Consider the following 18,245-nt stretch of genomic DNA (forward strand, 5'->3'; position numbering starts at 1 on the left):
GCCTTCTGCTCACGCGCTGTGGTCGCTGCGGTGCTCCGGACGGGAGAGGCGCGCGCGATGGACGTGCAAGTGGCGCCGTTGAGATCCTGGGACGATTTCATTCCCGGCCACGATCGCTTCTCCGTGCCGGATTTCAAAGACATTTCGAAATGGAACAACCGGGTAGTCAGCAATCTGCTCTATTACCAGACCAATTATCTGATGGTGGCCGCGACAGTGATCTCTATCGTGGGGTAAGCAAACGGTGGAAGGAGTTAAGTGTCATGGGCGGGGGGGGGGGGGGGCCTTGTTCACCTGGACGCCCCCAGTTCGACTTGGCCTTCTGACTGTCACTTGCAAACTTGTCCTTGTAACCTAAGATAGGTGAGGCCGCCTTGTTTTGCTGCACGGAATTGTCATTTGCAAAAATCCCCCCCCCCCCCTTTCTAACCAAAATAGTGGCGATTTTTTATTTTGATTTTTTGCGTTGAGTACGCACTTGCTGCAGCCTCTGGTCTTCAGAATTTTTTTAAAGATGGCGAGACGCTATACGAAAACCTAGCAATCGCAACGAAAACTAAATCCGGTAGTCGTAAACGGTGTGTATACTCGGAGAGCACCCGGTGGCTTAAGTGTCACTTCCTCCCAAGTGAAGACTGCTACTCCTGGCTGAATAAAGCAGGCGTTATTGCTTTGAATTTGGCTTCCTCGTGATTTCTTGAGCATGGCTGCCCGATCGGGTCTTCTCTACCAAAAAGGATCGAGGTCAACTCTTTTGCTTAGTCCCTTGAATGCATTTCTCAAAAAAACGGATTTCTCAAAAAATGGATTCTGAAGCTCAGCAGAAGCACATGGAGCTGTGGTTATGTGCCTGCACAGAACAGGCTAGCCCTGGCTGCGGCATTTTTGCTGTGTTATGGTCTTAACAGCAGTAGGCTATAAAAATAAAAGGTCTTTGTATACTTGGAGATTAATCCTAAATGCATGCATATTCTATTGGCAGGATTACTTGTTTATTCAGTCTGTTATTGTTAAGGAATCTACCTTTAATTTGCCACCCAAGACATCTATTAGGGTTGCCTTGTTTAGGTGTGGCGGAGCAGGTCAATTGTTGGCTTTCCGTTTCAGATGTTCCTTTTGAACCCGGCTTTGATTGCCTCTGCTTTTAAACTCATCTCCACTTGTACAGTATAATACAGTCTTGCAAAACAATAACAACAACCACCACCCAGTTTCCTCCTGTGAAATGTAGCTAACCCAAGAGAAAAGCTCCAGTTAGGACTGTCTTTGCTGCCTCCTCCATCTTGCTCACCTTTTGTGTATCTTACATTTGTTTGCATTTGTAGGCCACTTAGTGGCTTTGATGCATAATTTATCCCTGTTGTACAAGATAAGCAATACAGTAGTCAATATGTGTTTGACACTAACGTGGATTTGAATTATTGTTATATTGGTGGTATCAGTCACACGCATAATGTCAAATGAACTGCTTGTACTAGTCACAGCTGTTGAATGGACTGTGATAGGCATAGCTTAAACCCAGCCCCCTCCTCAGGCCTGGCACTAAATGCAGCCTTACCTAGTTTAAGGAGTGAGCATGACAGTTTTTAAGATAGTTGACTAGCTATTACTGGGGCACAAAATCCCAGTGTTCGACATAACTGGAAACAGATGGAACCAGTGCTCAGACTTCAGCTGTAACTTTCTATATGAGTCATGTTTCTCCCACTGCATCTGTGGTATTTCATCTTTAAAAAATAGTTCCTGGCAAGTCTTCTTGTGGTATGCAAGTCCTCCCGGCAGTGTGGAGCTAGTAATGACTCAGTCTTTCTCTTGTGTGGCAGGTTTTGCTGAAAAGACTTCTGACTGGTGCTGGTAGTGACTCAGCCTGCTTCTAACTTGGAGTCTTCACAGACTCAACCCCACTGCACAGTCATTGTGACTGGAATCTTGTCTGGATGCCTCCCCTGTTAATGTTCTAGAATCTGGTCTCCCATTCATTTGTTTTTGATCCGGCTTCTTGTCAGTGGCAACAAACGTTCCCTAAAAGTATTTCAAAATGTTTATATGTGTTTGTGCTGTCAGTTCACAGCTGACTTACGGCGAGCCTGTTGGGTTTTCAAGGCAAGAGACATTAAGAGAGGTTTCCATTGCCTGATGTTTCCTCATGAGCTGAGAGAGTTCTGAGAGAACTGTGACTAGCCCAAAAATCGCCCAACAGGCTTCATGTGGAGAAGTGGGAATTCCAACCTAGTTCTCCAGATTAGAGTCCACCGCTCTTATCCACTACTCTACGCTAGCTCCCCTTTTAGCGTTATTTAAAAATGTCATCATGCTTGTCTGTGGAGAACTACAAAGGACTGGCAGGAAATAGCCAACACACATTCTGAAAAAAAATTTGCCTGTTATTATCAAATGAGCAATGGATTTATTAGAACTTTCCGGAAGAAAGAAACTCAGATTGTTTCTTTTCAACACAGGCTGGGAGGTTTTTTTCCTGCCAAGGCCAAACACAGATTAGTTACCATTGCAGTTTTCACCAATGCTAAATCTCCTGCACATAACGTTGTTGACTCGCTTTAAGCAACCTCACTTTGACTGAATGGTTGCGGACTGGTTCCTGCATCATCATCAGCTGTTCTGGTGTAATGGCATTTAAGTGCCGAATAGCATGATTGGTGATGTCATGCTAGCTTAGAAGTTGACCTGACCCACCTATGCAATAACCAATCTGTATGGAAATAGCTGTAAAAAAAATGCTGCCTCTTTAGCAACTTGAAGCTTCTTTGTCTGCAGAACGTCATAAAAGCGTAGCTAGAATTCTCAGTTTTCAGGAGGCACAGCGACATAGCTGCATACTTCATCATGAAACACAGAAGGTGCAACCTGTCCTGTCTATCCTTTCATGCCACTCTGGGGTTGGATGTGAACAGCTCTGCCACTGCTTGATGAGGTGGGCACACACTCAGACACACACTTTGTAAACCTCTGCCCAGTAGACAAGCAGAAACAAAACATTCAAGGGAGAAATACATTCAGTGCAGCTTGGGCCCTTGTCCTAAACACGCTTGCTTAAGGGATGATATTTTATTGAAATAAACAAGTTTTCTTAAAAGTAAATGCTTCAAATCCACGTGCTGGTTATCATTAGTCATTACTCGTACCAGTAAACCTCTCTGAATAATTGGGTGCTGAGGGGATGCTACTGGGTGTAGAACCATTATTTTAGGTCACTGGTCTAATTTTGTTTGTTTTAAAAAAATTATTATTAGTATGTATGATTACTTGTGTCAAGGCTGCTGATTCAGCTCTTATAATTACTGCTGTTCTGTTAGATCACACAACAGGCTGTTCCAGTGTCCCTGGAGGCTAGGTACTTCTGGCAGCATGTCCCATAAATTGAGGTAGTAGGGAAATGTGAGGAAGGCTATGGTGCAGGTGATATGTTCTCTACTTGGTAGCCATGAAAATTTGGGGCCCCAACATCAGTGCTATAGCAGTGATGACTGCTGATTCAATGGTATATCCAGGGTCTAGCAGAGAATGGGACAACGATCTGAGCCATTCTGTCACTTCTTGTGAATAGCTCTGAATTGGAATATGAAAACTGCACAATTGTAGTATTTAGAGCAGTGGTGGTAAACCTATGGCACTCCAGATGTTCATGGACTACAATTCCCATCAGCCCCTGCCAGTGTGGCCAATTGGCCATGCTGGCAGGGGGCTGATGGGAATTGTAGTTCTTGAACATCTGGAGTGCCATTGGTTCGCCACCACGGGTTTAGAGGATGGTGTTGAGCTGCCATGGTTCCATACTAAAAATGTTGCTCAAGGTCCAGATTGCGTTTCAAACGTCATTCCTTGACCATGTTTCTTTTTTCACTCCATCCTTATTTATTCCATTCGAACAAACTGCCTCTCTCATCAATGTTTTGAACAGTGATCAGGGATCCATATGGCTACTTCTTATTTTTAAGTTACCCTATTACAGTATGTTGTGAAAAGTACTGTCTTCAGTAAAGGCAACATAGAAACTCCTAATGTTTAAAATACAAGTGAATAGCGTTTTTGTTTGTTTTCCCAAAAACATTTGTGTGAAGAAAATCAGTGCAGTTGGGTAAAATATGCAATCCAGCTGGGATACAGTTTGCTACAATATTCATTAGGAGATACGGAAGACCAGTGGTTCGATCTAGAGGAAGCTGCACGGGACCTTCATGCAAAAAGAGAAACTAATAATTCTGAAAGCGGTTAGGAACTGTATCCAAAGAGAAGTTGTTTTATGGCTACCAATCTTGATCTTCTTTGATCTGAGATTGCAAATGCCTTAACAGACCAGGTGCTCAGGAGCAACAGCCGCAGAAGGCCATTGCTTTCACATCCTGCATGCGAGCTCCCAATGGCACCTGGTGGGCCACTGCAAGTAGCAGAGAGCTGGACTAGATGGACTCTGGTCTGATTCAGCTAGCTTGTTCTTATGTTCTTATGTTAATGGCATTTCTTCTGACTGGCGGGAGATGTCCAGTGAGGGGCCACAGGATTTGGTTCTGGACCTGGTACTTTTCAATATTTTTTGTAAATGATCTCAATGGGAGTGAGGTTGGAGAGACGGCTCATTATATTTGCAAGTGACGCTAAATTGGGAGAAACAGCGAACACCCTGGACGACAGAGTTTAGTGAGATCTGAATATACTGGAAAAGTGGGCAGATGGGAACAAGATGCAGTTCAACAAGAATAAGTGCCAAGTTAAACATTTGGGTTACAAACATGAGAAGCACACATAATAGAGGAGCAACAATGTGTGCGAACAAGATCGTGGAGTATGGGTGGACCTTAAGTTAAATATGAGCAATCAGTGTGATTCAGGGGCAAAAAATGGCTGATGCAGTCTTGGAATGTATCAACAGAGGCGTAATATGCAAAATGTCATTAGTCAGACTGTATCTGTACTACTGTGTGCAGTTCTGGAGGCCTCACTTCAAAAAGGACAAGGACAAAATAGAGCAGGTGCAGAGGGGAGCAACAAGAGTTATCAGGGGCCTGGAGACCACGCCCTATGAGGAAAGGCTGAGGGACTTGGAAATGTTTAGTCTGGAAAAGAGGAGGTTGTGGGGGGACATAATTGCTCTCTTAAAATATTTGAAGGGCTCACAGAGGAGGGCAGGAGCTGTTCCTGTTGGCAGCGGAGGATAGGACTTGCAATGGGTTTAAATTACAGGTGGAAAGGTTCCAGCAGGATGTTAGAGATATGGGTTTTTTTTACTATGAGAGATGTTGATCAGTGGAAACAGCTGCCTAGGGAGGCCATGAGCTTCTCCTCACTGGTAGTCTGTCCAGTTGCTGCTTGAAAACACTTGTCAGGGATGTTCTAGTCTGATCCTACATTGAGCAGTGTGTTGGACTAGATGGCCTGTATGGCCCAGAGGTGGGATCCAGCAGGTTCTCACAGGTTCCCGAGAGTAGGTTACTAATTATTTGTGTGTGCCGAGAGGGGGTTACTAATTGGTGATTTTGCCACATGATTTTTGCCTTAGTTATGCCCCTCCTCTCAGCAGTAGCGCGCAGAACTTGAAGCAGTCTAGCAGGAGGTGCACCGGCGTGCGTGGCAGCCTGCGCCTGTGTGCATTCATTTCCCACCCAAGGACCGGCGCAGCGGCTGCGTCCTTGCCACAGCCCCACCCAGGAATGCCCCGCCCCCGGAATGCCCAGTCACGCCCCTTCGTGCCCCGCCCAGCCCCATTGGCACTATGCCACAGTTTGAATCCCACCACCATGGGAACCTGTTACTAAAATTTTTGGATCCCACCACTGGTGTGGCCCCTTCCAACTCTTACGATTCTTTGAGAATTGAGGTGGCAGGCTAAGTAGTAGCGATGTGCTAATTTAACAGGAATTAACCACATCAAATGGAGTCAGAGTTGATTCTCATGAAACGAATATGGGAGTAGGCTGCATAGTGTATTTTGCATTGATTGCCAGTGAAAGAGCTATGGTAACAGCTTGTGAGGAGTGGTACTTTGCACAAATCAGCAAGTTCATTGGCTTTTGTCAATAGATGAAAGTGGAAGAAAAAGAGCACAAATCACAACAGTGTTGTTCTGTGTAAAACTGCTGTAGGTAATATCCTGTTTCACACCATTGTGCTTAAAGTTCTGTGGATGCCAATTTGATGCTGCATCTGCAGTTATTGTGAGTCTACATACTAGTCTAAAAAGACTTTCTTTAGTTCAACACTTTTTCTTTTGATTTTCATTTAAATGAGACAACGGTATTGTGATGACCCTTCCACTCATGGCCACCAAATGCAATGTCCACTCTTTTTCTCTGTATAAATAAATATACAAGTGCCAACTAATATTTGTTCCCTTAATTCTTCCACACATGGTAGCTGCCACTAGGAATATAAATTCCAAATAACTCCTTTATCTCCTTTTGGTAGTACGTATGAGTTTATAAGGCAAAGTGGTCCTAAGGAAAATAGGCTGGGATTCCAATGTTTCTTCAAACAAAGTAAGACTTTATTTATAACTGATGGGTAACTTCAGGGTCTCAAGCAAAAGACTTATAAAATAAAAAATCAAACTGAGGCAAGAAATATTTTGAGGACTTCACTCAATATAAATTCACTTTGATACTTTCTGACAGCTTCTCTCTCTCTCTCTCTCTCTCTCTCTCTCTCTCTCTCTCTCTCTCTCTCTCTCTCATAGTTCTTTCAGAATCTCTATTTTGTCTAACAGTTTATTGAGGCTCTGACTTCCTCTGTATACACTCTGATGCATGAACTAATTCTTTCAACACTGGGTCTTTTCACTCAGAAGCCCTAACACATTCTTCCCTGCTCACACAGAGCTTTAACTCTCTCTGACTAGAGCTTTGGCACTCCCAGTCCTTTCACTCTGAAATCCTGTCACCTTCTTCCAGTCTGGCTCAGCTCCCCCCGGCACAATCTAGAATCAACCAGTCTTATCTCGCTCTCATTCCCCCCTCTCTCTCAAACTCAGCTCTCAGTTTAAAGTCTCTCTAAACTCTCTCTCTCTGTAAAATAATTACAGGTATCATTAGGTGCAGATTGACTTCCCCTTCAGAAAGGATGGCTTCAGTGTTGTATACTTTTAAAACAACATTAGTATGAGCTAGCCAGAAAAGCTGGTAGGATAAAGGTATTTATCGGGTACCTAGCGTTATTATAGCATTTCTCAGGTAAAACTTCTGTTTTTAATGTAATGTATGCACCAGCCGTGTGTCAAAAGTGCTTGGACTTCCCAAAACTGAACACTGCAAGATTTTTTAACTACGAGACCACTAGTGAACTGTAAGGCTCTGGATAGTGCTGCTACAGCAGGTCTTGTGTTCTTGTTTCTGAAGATTTTTCCTGTAGTTTAAAAAGCAGTGTTACAAGCAGTCCTATTTGATCCGAATCCCATTTTCTTCCTCCTTTACATTCACGCCTCAGAAATACCCCTCAGTCAGCTGTGTGAGAAATTCTTATAATGCTTAGCAACGCCAGTGAACGGTCTCTCAGTTTTTCTAAATTAAATTTGAATTTTACATGATTACATTTTACCCTTTTATTTCGTGGCTCCCTGCCCTGATATTTTCTTTCGTACTTTCTACAAGGGTTGATAACTCTGGGTTGGGAAATTCCTGGAGATTTGGTGTAGGGCCGTGGCCATTCTGGGAGGGGCTGATGGGAATTGTAGTCCATAACATCTGGAGTGCCAAAGGTTCGCCACCACTGGTGTAGGGTCTTGGGAGGACAGGATTTGGGGAGGAGAGGGGCTCAGCAGTGTAAAGTGCCATAGACTCTGCCTTCCAGAGCAGCCATTTTCACCAGCTAAACTGATCTATATTGTCTGGAAATCAGCTGCAATTTCAGGAGATCTCCAGGCCCCACCTGGAGTTTGGCAGCATGCCTTTTACATAATTATGTACGTAGTGATGAGCCACTCAGCAGGTCCATAAAAGCGTGACGAGGAATAAAATGTTGTTACTCTTGAAGGTGCCACTAGATCCCTCCTTAGTTTTTGCCTTTCTTGTGAATCTCTCTTCAAAATATGGAAGTTGTGCAGAATGCAGGAAGAGCCTGTTAGCTTAAGTTTGGAATAAACCACCAGTTGTGCGACAGTTCTTTATATGGTTTTAGTTACATGCCTGTCGCCCAGGCTGATTCCGCATGGGCCAAAAACAGTGGTGTGAAAATGTTGTGAAAACAGTATAAACCCTTTTACACCATTTTAAACCCTTTTACACCATTTTCACACCGTTTTCGCACTGCTGTTTTTGGCCCATGCGGAATCAGCCCCAGTGTCCTAGTTCTCTCTCCAATATTTCCTCAGATATTCATCACTTAATTTTCATCAGTGCTGTGTGCAGCCAGTAGTAATTTATTCTGTTGCCGTATACATTTATCCCTAGCACATTAGTAACAAGTAATTATTTTGGAAATATTATCATGGCACTACTGCAAGGAGGCAACTATTTCACAAAATCAGTGTGTCTGTGTGCATCGTCAAGTCACAGCTGATTTTCGGTGATCCTGGTACAGCCCTGTAAAGCTTAGCATTTGTAAAACAAAAGTAAATGTTAGAAACTGTGATCATGGAGGCATCCTCCAGTGTTAATTAATTCAGTCTAGGTTCCTTCATAATTTAGGAGGCAACTTTCCTTGCCTCTTGGCTGCACAACCAGGTATCCTGTGTCCTTATGGTTAACTTTTAAATTAAACTATCAGGCAGTGATAGTTTGGAAATATGCATTTGCTAATGTCGTGCAATGGTAATCTATTGCTTGAATGTCCTTGAGGAATACTACGGAGGGAATCCAACATCCCACCCCCACCTCCCGTTGTTTACCTGTTGTTGGAGCTTACCTGTTGTTGGCCGAACAGAACCCTATTTTGTTAGGACTTTGTTTTTTCTTTGTAGATGTTTTCTTTCTCTCTTCTCAAGAGACTGTCCTCCTACAGGACTGTATCAAAGTCCTTTTTTTCTAGAAAAGTGCTTATTCCCAATCTAAAATTGCTTGTTTTGCCTACTGACCAAGGTTTTCGATCCCTGCTGGGCTTTTATTCAATCGAAACAAATTGAGATAGGGAAGCACAATTTCAACTGCAGTCTGTTCCACATCTTTTTTCTGCTGTTGGTTGCTCAAAGGGGAATCTCCCAACAGAAAAAAACGGAATCGAGGATCACTTCTTTCACCTCCCACAGTTTCTTCGGCTGGTAGCATTTTCCCAAGAGCTGGCACCTTGTTATAATCAAAGAGAGGGCAGAAGTCCTCCAGTTAGCAATCTATTTATGTTGTGTTCTTCACACCTCCCTGATTATCCCTGCCACCAGTCGGTAACCTGTTCTAGGCAATAAGAGCTAATCACCTTCTTCCCAAGCTTCTGTCTTCTCAAGCTGTCCAAGTAACTTCCACCTCAAATTACTACCGTGCTACCATGGTGCTGGGTGTTTGTCCATACACTGAGGCAGCCAGTAAATCTCGCTAATGAGAGCTATATTTAGAGCGTATCCCGTAACTAACCTTGCGTCTGACACCACCTGTGGTATCAAATGACCGTGTGGAATTTGGAGAACTTTAGGTGCACTGTGGCGAATGACGAGAACAACACGAAGTAACTAGTTGCTTTTCTCTTCTTGAGAATTTTTTGATGCTTCATTTGAGAGAAGGTGACATACTGGCCCCTGTAGCTCATCAGAGGTCCCAGTTGCTCCCTGCCACCACTCAAATCCCATTGAACGCAACTGCCAGGAAGTTCTTGGCAGGAAGTTCAACTGACTTTGGAGGGGCATGTCTAGTTAGGGGTTGTTTGTGGTTATTTTCATTTAAGTGGCTGTTACTAAATGGGATCTGTACAGATTGTGGCAAACTAAGATGAAACTAACCCATCAATCTCTACGATGGCCTTCTGGGTATTACTCATACATATAGATGCCTGGATACACTATGGGCAGGGAGGCAGGCAGGCTTATGTGGCTGGTGGCAGGTCACCACGTGGCTTGTGAACTGTGCTTGGCTCAGTGAAGCACAAGATGTGCAGACTATAACGAAGTCCAAAATATAATTGACGCAATCATTTTTAGAAAGTGAGAGTTTTCTCAGCACTCACATGTAATCTTGTGAATCAGACACTGGAGTGATTTCTGCCTGGAATTACTGTTCAGGCTGAATGTTCAAGAAGCTTTGATCTAAATATAGTCTTTGGCTAACCACGAGCGACTAGGATGCTGCAAACAGCAAGCGGATCTGACTTATTTTTAATATGACGCCCTGAAGCTCAGATGAGCAGTGGGAACAGGTGGGGAATGAACTTGAAGATGTGAAGGAAGGGGAAACTTTTTCCTGTTATCAGTCCAAGTTGTACCCTCTTCATTGTGAAGCGATAACGGGAATAAATCTGCCCCAAAGTTCCCTGTGTTCAAAAGGAATAAGGAATTGTGATAGGAGTGTGCCCTTTGTGAAATGCAGCTCCTTGAAGGACTTTCAGAGGTATATTTCAAGGAGGCCTTGAGGGTGGGGTGTATTTTTTTGTGTCCCTTGTGCCGAGCTTCATGCTTCACCTTTCTGCTATCAAGTCAGGTCATCGAGTGTCAATTAGTGAAATATGTATTGTGGCCTCCTGGGTCATTTTTCTGTGTGGAAAATTAATGGCAACTTTAAATGCTGATAACTTACTGGTGAGCTGTTTGGCCCTGTGGGGGCAAAGGCTCAATGTGTTCTCTGCCCTTGGTGAGCCAAACCACTGGCAATAAAGCTTTTTGCTAAGTACATCATCCTGAGTTCCATGGAGGAAAGGCAGGATGTGAATGTGAAGAATAAAATATATGACTGATGCACTTTCAGGATAACGCACTCTTATTGCTCTGTGTCTGTACCCTTTAATAGCCAAACCTCTTTACACTTGTTCACACAAGCTTGGTTATATTCTTTTACTATCTTGAGTAAAAAATGATGTAATAGTGGTGTCACCCTCGTTTGCTCTCTCTAGGGCCCCTTCCGCACATGCAGAATAATGCGTTTTCAAACCACTTTCACAACTGTTTGAAGTGGATTTGGCTATTCCGCACAGCTTCCGCACAGTTTGAAAGTGCATTATTCTGTATGTGCGGAATGAGCCTTGAAAGGAAGGAGTTAAATATAGGGTGCTGTGTGGTTTCCGGGCTGTATGGCCGTGTTCTAGCAGCATTCTGTCCTGATGTTTCGCCTGCACGTGTGGCTGGCATCTTCAGAGGATGAAGAGTTAAATATATTCTGCAACTAATACTTTAGCTGATCAGCTTTTTGAAAAAGCCATTTCAGAATCTATAATGCCTGAGTCTAGAAGAAATCTGGAAACCACAAACAAGCGCAGCATGAGCAACAGTTTCAGAAGTGATAATTCTGGGTCTGATTTCTTACATATGTGCTTAAAACTGTGACAGTTGAGCCTCTCTGCGATTTGGTGTTATGGAGTTTGGAGAAAGTAACACATATAAAGAAACCATCTCAACCTTTGCATGTTCAGATGCCACAAGAGTATTATGGACAAGGATGATTTGAGACTAATTACTGTAGCTGAATTAAATTGCAAGAGGATTTTGCCTTTAAATCCTTTCCATTAGGGAAGCTATTTCAGTGAAATGGTACATAATGTTCAGTGAATGGGTCTCCCTGGAGCTGTGCATCATTTTATGGTATACGGACTTAATGTTTTGGAATTTAAACTTCAAGTCAGCTGAACTTATATATGTATCTTGTCTAAATATAATATATTACATTTCTTTCTATTTAAATTTCATACATCTGGTGACTTTTAGAGGTTCAGAAACAGAGAATTGAACAGAGCAACATAAAAGTAGCCATCCTAGGTGAAACCAGTGCTCTATTAATCTTTGCATGCTATTCCCCAACAGTACCAGTCAAATGTCATATGAAAGTCCACAAACAAGGTTCACAAAAATAACCTCTTGACATCCCCCCCAGCATTTGACAATGAGGACTCCTCCTGGCTAACATGGCTAACAGCTGGCAATGGACACGTCTTCTTTAACTCTGTTCAACTCCTGTTTAAAGCCAACTACACCAGCAGTCATCTCTACAACTCATGGCAGGGAGGCCCCCAAGCCCAATGGACCCACACTGTCCTTCCACTGTGAAAGCTGTCCATTCTTGGCTTCCTCTTCTTTATTTACTTGCTGGTTATTGAGAGGACATATTCTGTTTCATGACTAACTCAGAGGTCTTTTAAGCCACTCCGTCAAGTGCTTTCAGGAAGTTTAAGCAAACAGTGTGTACTGGGTAGCCCTTGTCTACATCTTTGTTGACACTCTTAAGTGAATGGTAAGGCAGATCTTCCCTTTTCAGAAGCCACACCATTTCTGCTTCAACAAGGCTCCGTGTTTCACAATTCTGTTTTGAACACTTTATGCCTATTTACCTGGAATGGAAGTTAAGCTGACTGGTCTGTGTTTTCCATGTTGCCTCTGGATTCATTTTTTTAAAAGGCATAATGCTGACTATTTTCTAGTCTTCTGGCAGAGAGACTAATGTAAACAGCAGCATTAACTGGGGGGGGGGGGGCTGGTGAATGTGGATAAGAAAAACTGTATTTAATAGGCAGTTTTTAGCCATTCATTGGTTGGATGTGGGGGAGCTTTTAAAAAAAATGCATTAGGCTATAAAGTACGTTATGATATTGAACTCAAAACCGAGTGGGTTTGTTGCACTAATTGCTGTTTTTTTTAAATTTCCCTTCTCTGTCTATAGATTTCTGAGTCCACTGAACATGATCCTTGGTGGTGCTGTGGTAGTCCTGGTGTTCACAGGATTTGTGTGGGCGTCTCACAACAAACAGTTTATCCGCACGTTTAAGAAGCAGTATCCCGCTGCGTTCGTCATAACCATCATTTTGTCAAGCTATTTCCTGATATCCTTTTTCGGAGGCGTCATGGTGTTCATGTTTGGAATCACGTTTCCTCTGCTGTGTGAGTTTCTCTTATGCATGCACGTTCCAAACGCTGAGTAAAGATGGAGGCTGCTTATTTTAGAAATGGAAGATGCTTTCGGTGTTGCGGAGAGGCACCGCATGTCCCTGGCGAAAGATTCTCTTTATTCTACCACCCCCACTTAAGGAAAGAAGAACAAACAATAGGAATGGAAGAAGGAGGAAATGACATAATAAACTCCACTAACTTCAGTGAGATTTTTTTTCTCCCTCATTGTTGCCTCTCAGTAAGGCAAACCAGAGAAAGGCATGCATTCATGGGGCTTGCTGAACAGAACACAGAAAAACAAATCTAGGTTATCTTATTTTAGCTTTTGCGTAACCATGGAACCTAGAAAGGGCTCGGTTGCTGCAGCAGAGCATATTCTGTGGCTTCAGGTCAGGCAGTGGGGTAAAGTGAATGGCTGCTGATTCATAGGCAGACTCTTAGGGCTTCAACCATGGTTGGCTCAGCCAGGGCTGATGCTGGATATTCCTTTGCTGTCAGCGAAGGACAAAATGAGACTGATGGCTTCTCAGGGGCCCAGCTCAACCTGAGCCGTGGGGATTTTGTTCTCTTCGCCTCCCTTCTTGACAATTTTGGCCATATTGTGCCAGTCGGCAAACTCTTACATTAGCCACAGCAACACTGAGAAAACCTGGAGATACTTTTACTGTTGGAGTAGGATGCCATGTGGAATTCTCCCAGAATTATAACTTGTCTCCAGGCTAATCAGGCCTCCTGGAGAAAATGACTGCTCTGGAGGGTGGACTTTGTGGCATTATACCCTGCTGGGGTCCAAACCTAGCCCACCCCAGAACTACCCCTAAAATTCCAGGAATTTCTTAATGAAGAGTTGACTGCCCTACGTTGGAGGGATTTTAAAACTTTGTTTTATTTGTTAACAGATATGAGGCTTGTTAAGCCACTTTCTGTAGTCCGTTATCTTTTCTGTTCATAACTATGCTTTTTAGCTGAACCCGTGGCTTGCTCTTGGGGCTAGGCTGTACATGCCTGTGTCCAGCTGCAAGAAGAAAAACTAAAAATGTGTTATGCTATGTGTTCAAGCATTACTTTAAGTGCTGCAGTCATTCCACTGCAGGGAAAATCCTAAATGTCTTGCTGCACTTGAATTTGTGTTGTGAGCTGCTTCCGATATGCAGATATTTTACATTTGGTTTTTAAAAAATTAATGCAAGACCCTTTTACTTCTTGGTGTAAATCCAGAAGACAGGACATTACGTAGTCCTTTTGGTGCTTGATTAGCCATGATGTCTCTGACTATCATGCAAACCCCTCTGAATTACCATCCTGTCATGTATGAAACATATGGCTGACCCCATGCTGGTGGCCAGAATGCTGAGCTGGCTTTGACCCAATATGTTCTTTTGGGGATACTGCAGAGGTGGGATCCAGCAGGTTCTCACAGGTTCCCGAGAGTAGGCTACTAATTATTTTTGTGTGCCGAGAGGGGGTTACTAATTGGTGATTTTGCCACGTGATTTTTACCTTAGTTACGCCCCTCCTCTCAGCAGTAGCGCGCAGAACTTGAAGCAGTCTAGCAGGAGGTGCACCAGCGTGCGTGGCAGCCTGCGCCTGCGTGCATTCGTTTCCTGCCCAAGGACCAGCGCAGCGGCTGCGTCCTTGCCACAGCCCCGCCCCGGAATGCCCCACCCAGCCCCATTGGTGCTACGCCACAGTTTGAATCCCACCACCATGGGAACCTGTTACTAAAATTTTTGGATCCCACCACTGGGATACTGTGATAATAAAATAGGGATTTATCAGACAGTATCTATTCACTAATATATTTTTCCCCCTCTTTCAGTGATGTTTATCCATGCTTCCTTGAGACTTCGGAATATAAAGAACAAACTGGAAAATAAGATGGAAGACGTAGGGCTGAAGAAGACTCCAATGGGTGTCGTCCTGGATCTTCTTGAACAACAAGAAGGAAGCATTAACAAACTAGCTGACTACCTAGGCAAAGTGAAGGAATAATGTTCTTTTGATGGGGGAAACTGGTTGATCTTGTCCAAGCTAATTTTTCAGTCTTTACTGGGGGAGGTGGGGGTAGGAAATACAAAGAGAAAACAAATCGCAAGCTCTTCAGAGCTCTTCCAACCAGGGTGGGGAGGAGACTATAACCTATACATAACATGCGACAGTGCATGGGGCACAAATGCTTTTGGTAGTTCATAGCACTTGCTTGTTTTCAGGGAAATAACAGGAAGGACTACTTTTCTCTTAAAAAAAAACCCTTTTCCTGTACGTTAGTGTTTTTCTGAAGTGTGGACATTTATGTGATAGTGTGCTAAAAGCAAATAGACCCTTTTTAAACTAACAAAGGCACTCTTGCCTACATCCAAAACTACTAGGGCTAACGAGTATGTATTTTCAATAGACCTTTTTAAAGATCTGTTTCCAAATAAAGAAATTGAGGGAGGAAGTAGAGAGAGAGAGAGAGAGAGAGAGAGAGACGTATGATTTAGCCACATAAGGAAAATTTTGGAAGTTGTGACAAATCTAGACCTTTCTCCTGTTTACAAACCAACTTTTTTTCTGCACCAGAATTCCAAGTCTGCATAGATAACATCTTGCAAATAGACATTCCTTCAGCACACCTTTTGCAGAATCTATAGCAGTTGGGGAGGGGGTGGTGGTGGAGGAGTTAATAACAAGAAGACTGCTGTTTTGTGCATGCCACATCTGACTGTAACATACATGCTTTAGTATATATGTAGTGGGACATGTAGGTAATTAAAAATAACTCTGCCAAGGCTAAGTATCTGCTATTTAATAGAATTATGGCTGTTAGGAAGCTTTGATCACTGTTGATGTGTTTATATAGATATATTTTACAGAATAAATGAACTGGAAATACCTTCCTCAGTGTCTCTAGATTTGGTTGTTCATACATCATAGTAGCAGTGAGAGTATCTTGGCTTTTTTCCCTACAGACGTGGCAGGGGGCATTTGAAGCCACCCCTTACAGCATATTCCATGCATCTTTAACTTTCTGCCTGAAAGCCAGTGGCATGAGTTTTGTGTGCAAAAAAAAAAAAATTGTTCCTTGTTCTGCAACACCACCCTCTTTTTTCTTTTCTTTTCCGATGCATGTATGCACTGACCAGACTGTTATTTGCAAATATCCACACAAGAGAAACCTCTAAGGCCTGGTTAGGGCAATGCTTTCTTCTTCCCCCAGAACTGAGAGTTGCAACACCTCATTCCATATATAAATTATAACATGGACAGTATTTTGTTGAGGATATATTTTCAATGTATTCCAAGGTTGTTGTTTTTTTTTCAAAAAGCCTTTGCGGCGGGCTTGATTTGTATGTTGTCTTATGTTAATTATATGGACTAGTTCTTGCAACAACTAATTTAGCCTGTATTTCACTATAGTGAGAGTTTTTAAAGATTAAAAACGGCAAAGAATAAAATTGATTAAATACTCAGAATATTGCTGTCGTTGTTTTAGTGATGCTTGTTAAGAATGAAGGCTTTCTGCAGGCCAGTGATATGTGCCAAATGAAGCTCAGACAACTCATGGGAATGACACGCATGGCTGGCAAACACAACACAAGTGCTCTTTGGATTTTGGCTTCTAAACGGACAGGGATAGTACAGTGACATGGGGTTTATCTTACCTCCACTGCCTGTGTGTTGGTTTGCATTATCCCGAGAATGGAGAGTTTCATCTTAAACGTTCCTTGTTCATTGGTGCACTATTTTCTGTGAATTGAGATCCGGAGGCCTGAGGAATGGAACTGGTCACTTAGCAACAACCTGTGGAAACGCAAGTAGCTTTCTCGATCATAACCCCTGTCTTTGGGCTTTACAAGATGTATCTGACTTCGTTCTAATCTAAAAGTTCAAAATTCTCATATATCCTGTAAAATGGGGGGCGGGGTGTAATTTCAAGTTAGAATTGTAATTTCTCTCATGGTGAAGCAATAAGATCACGACTGCTTGGATATACCTTTTTGAAAAATTATGGAAGAATCTAAAGTTTGGATCTCATCAAATCTCTGATGAAGGAAGAACTTCTCAGCCACTTCCACCCTCAAATGCTGTGATTGGAGAGTCAGGGGTCCCATGAACTGTGAGGGGATAAGTCATGTCTGCAGAGGGAAGAGGCAAGAAGGTTGACGCAATTAATCTCTTTTCCTCTGCAAAAATGTGCACTAGGATCCATCCCAGTAAGTGTGACTTGTGTACTCAAATGCCACTAAAAAGGGGGGATGTCATGCTTATAATTATTATAACCTTGTGTATTGTGTATGTATACTTTTCATTGATAAATTTCTACTTTCAGTGTCTTCCCTTGCCTCTAACAAATTATCTCTACCTGCTGTTTAAAGTTCTGTCTTTCTCATAAGGTATTGTGTGTGCCTGTGAGAGAGAGTGTGTGCGTGTGAGAGAGAGAGGAACATTTATTGTATACAGAGCTAGAATGTACTTTTGACCTGCCGGTAATGCACAGATGGGCTGGGTGCTCCAAGGCACGAAACTTGAAGTCCCATGCCTAAGTTTACAAAGAGATGCCATGTTTAGAAATGCCTGTTGGCAGTATTCCTACAGTCAACAGCCCTCACTGCAGCTGCTTGTGTCTGGCTGCTGCTACCTGGAATTCTGCAGCTCACAGGAAGAACTGTGATTGCCCCCAGTTAACTTTTTTAAAAAATCAGGTTCTAGTATTCTTTTTTGAACATATAAGGTACATTAGAACTGTACTGTGTGGGTTGCAGAATTCTATCAGTCTCAAAAGAAAGCCAAAAAGAAAAGCATGGAATCAAACTTATGTAAAGCTGTAAATTTGTGTATGCTTTTCACAAGAACTCTTGCAGTTCTCCATATTAAGCAAGAGGTTTCCTCTGTTGTCCAGTACAAATACTAGATTGTGGGGAATCTGTGTTCTAATTCAGCCTTGGATTTGCAGGATAATCTTGGTGGAATTTACTCTTAAACCCTTTTCTGTAGAATACGGACCTTGATGAAAGAACTTTAATTCATATAAGTTGCAATGAATTCTCCCACCACACAAATCCTTTTTCTCTGTAGACTCTATAGGTATCTGCAGTGGATTCGTTGCCATATATGTAGGGACTCAAAACAGCCTTGCCGCATCAGACCAGTAATCGGTTTGATAGTGGCTAATGAGCTGCCTTAGAATGCCAAAGCCAGAGCACAGAGGCCCAGGCCTTCTAATGTTGTCTCCCAGCACTGGCCTTTGCAGGCTTGCTTTCTCTGGATGTGGATGTTTCCAGTAGTTATCAACATAAGAGACGAG

The 18,245-nt window shown here is 42.9% G+C and overlaps 1 protein-coding gene across 1 annotated transcript; it reads left to right on the forward strand.

Annotated features, from left to right (window-relative positions):
• Positions 1-16,413, forward strand: ARL6IP5 (ADP ribosylation factor like GTPase 6 interacting protein 5). Its single transcript, XM_048490658.1, has 3 exons — positions 1-233; positions 12,732-12,949; positions 14,778-16,413. The coding sequence occupies exons 1-3, from the start codon at positions 58-60 to the stop codon at positions 14,948-14,950; spliced, it is 567 nt and encodes a 188-aa protein (XP_048346615.1). The 5' UTR covers positions 1-57; the 3' UTR covers positions 14,951-16,413.
• Positions 16,414-18,245: the final 1,832 nt, after the last annotated feature.

This window comes from Sphaerodactylus townsendi, linkage group LG03 (assembly GCF_021028975.2).
Source record: "Sphaerodactylus townsendi isolate TG3544 linkage group LG03, MPM_Stown_v2.3, whole genome shotgun sequence".
Taxonomy (NCBI): domain Eukaryota; kingdom Metazoa; phylum Chordata; class Lepidosauria; order Squamata; family Sphaerodactylidae; genus Sphaerodactylus; species Sphaerodactylus townsendi.

Coding starts and splice junctions, on each gene's coding strand:
- ARL6IP5 (XM_048490658.1), top strand. CDS start 58: ATGGACGTGCAAGTGGCGCCGTTGAGATCCTGGGACGATTTCATTCCC. Junction 234..12,731: donor ACAGTGATCTCTATCGTGGG/GTAAGCAAACGG, acceptor CTCTGTCTATAG/ATTTCTGAGTCCACTGAACA. Junction 12,950..14,777: donor AATCACGTTTCCTCTGCTGT/GTGAGTTTCTCT, acceptor CCCCTCTTTCAG/TGATGTTTATCCATGCTTCC.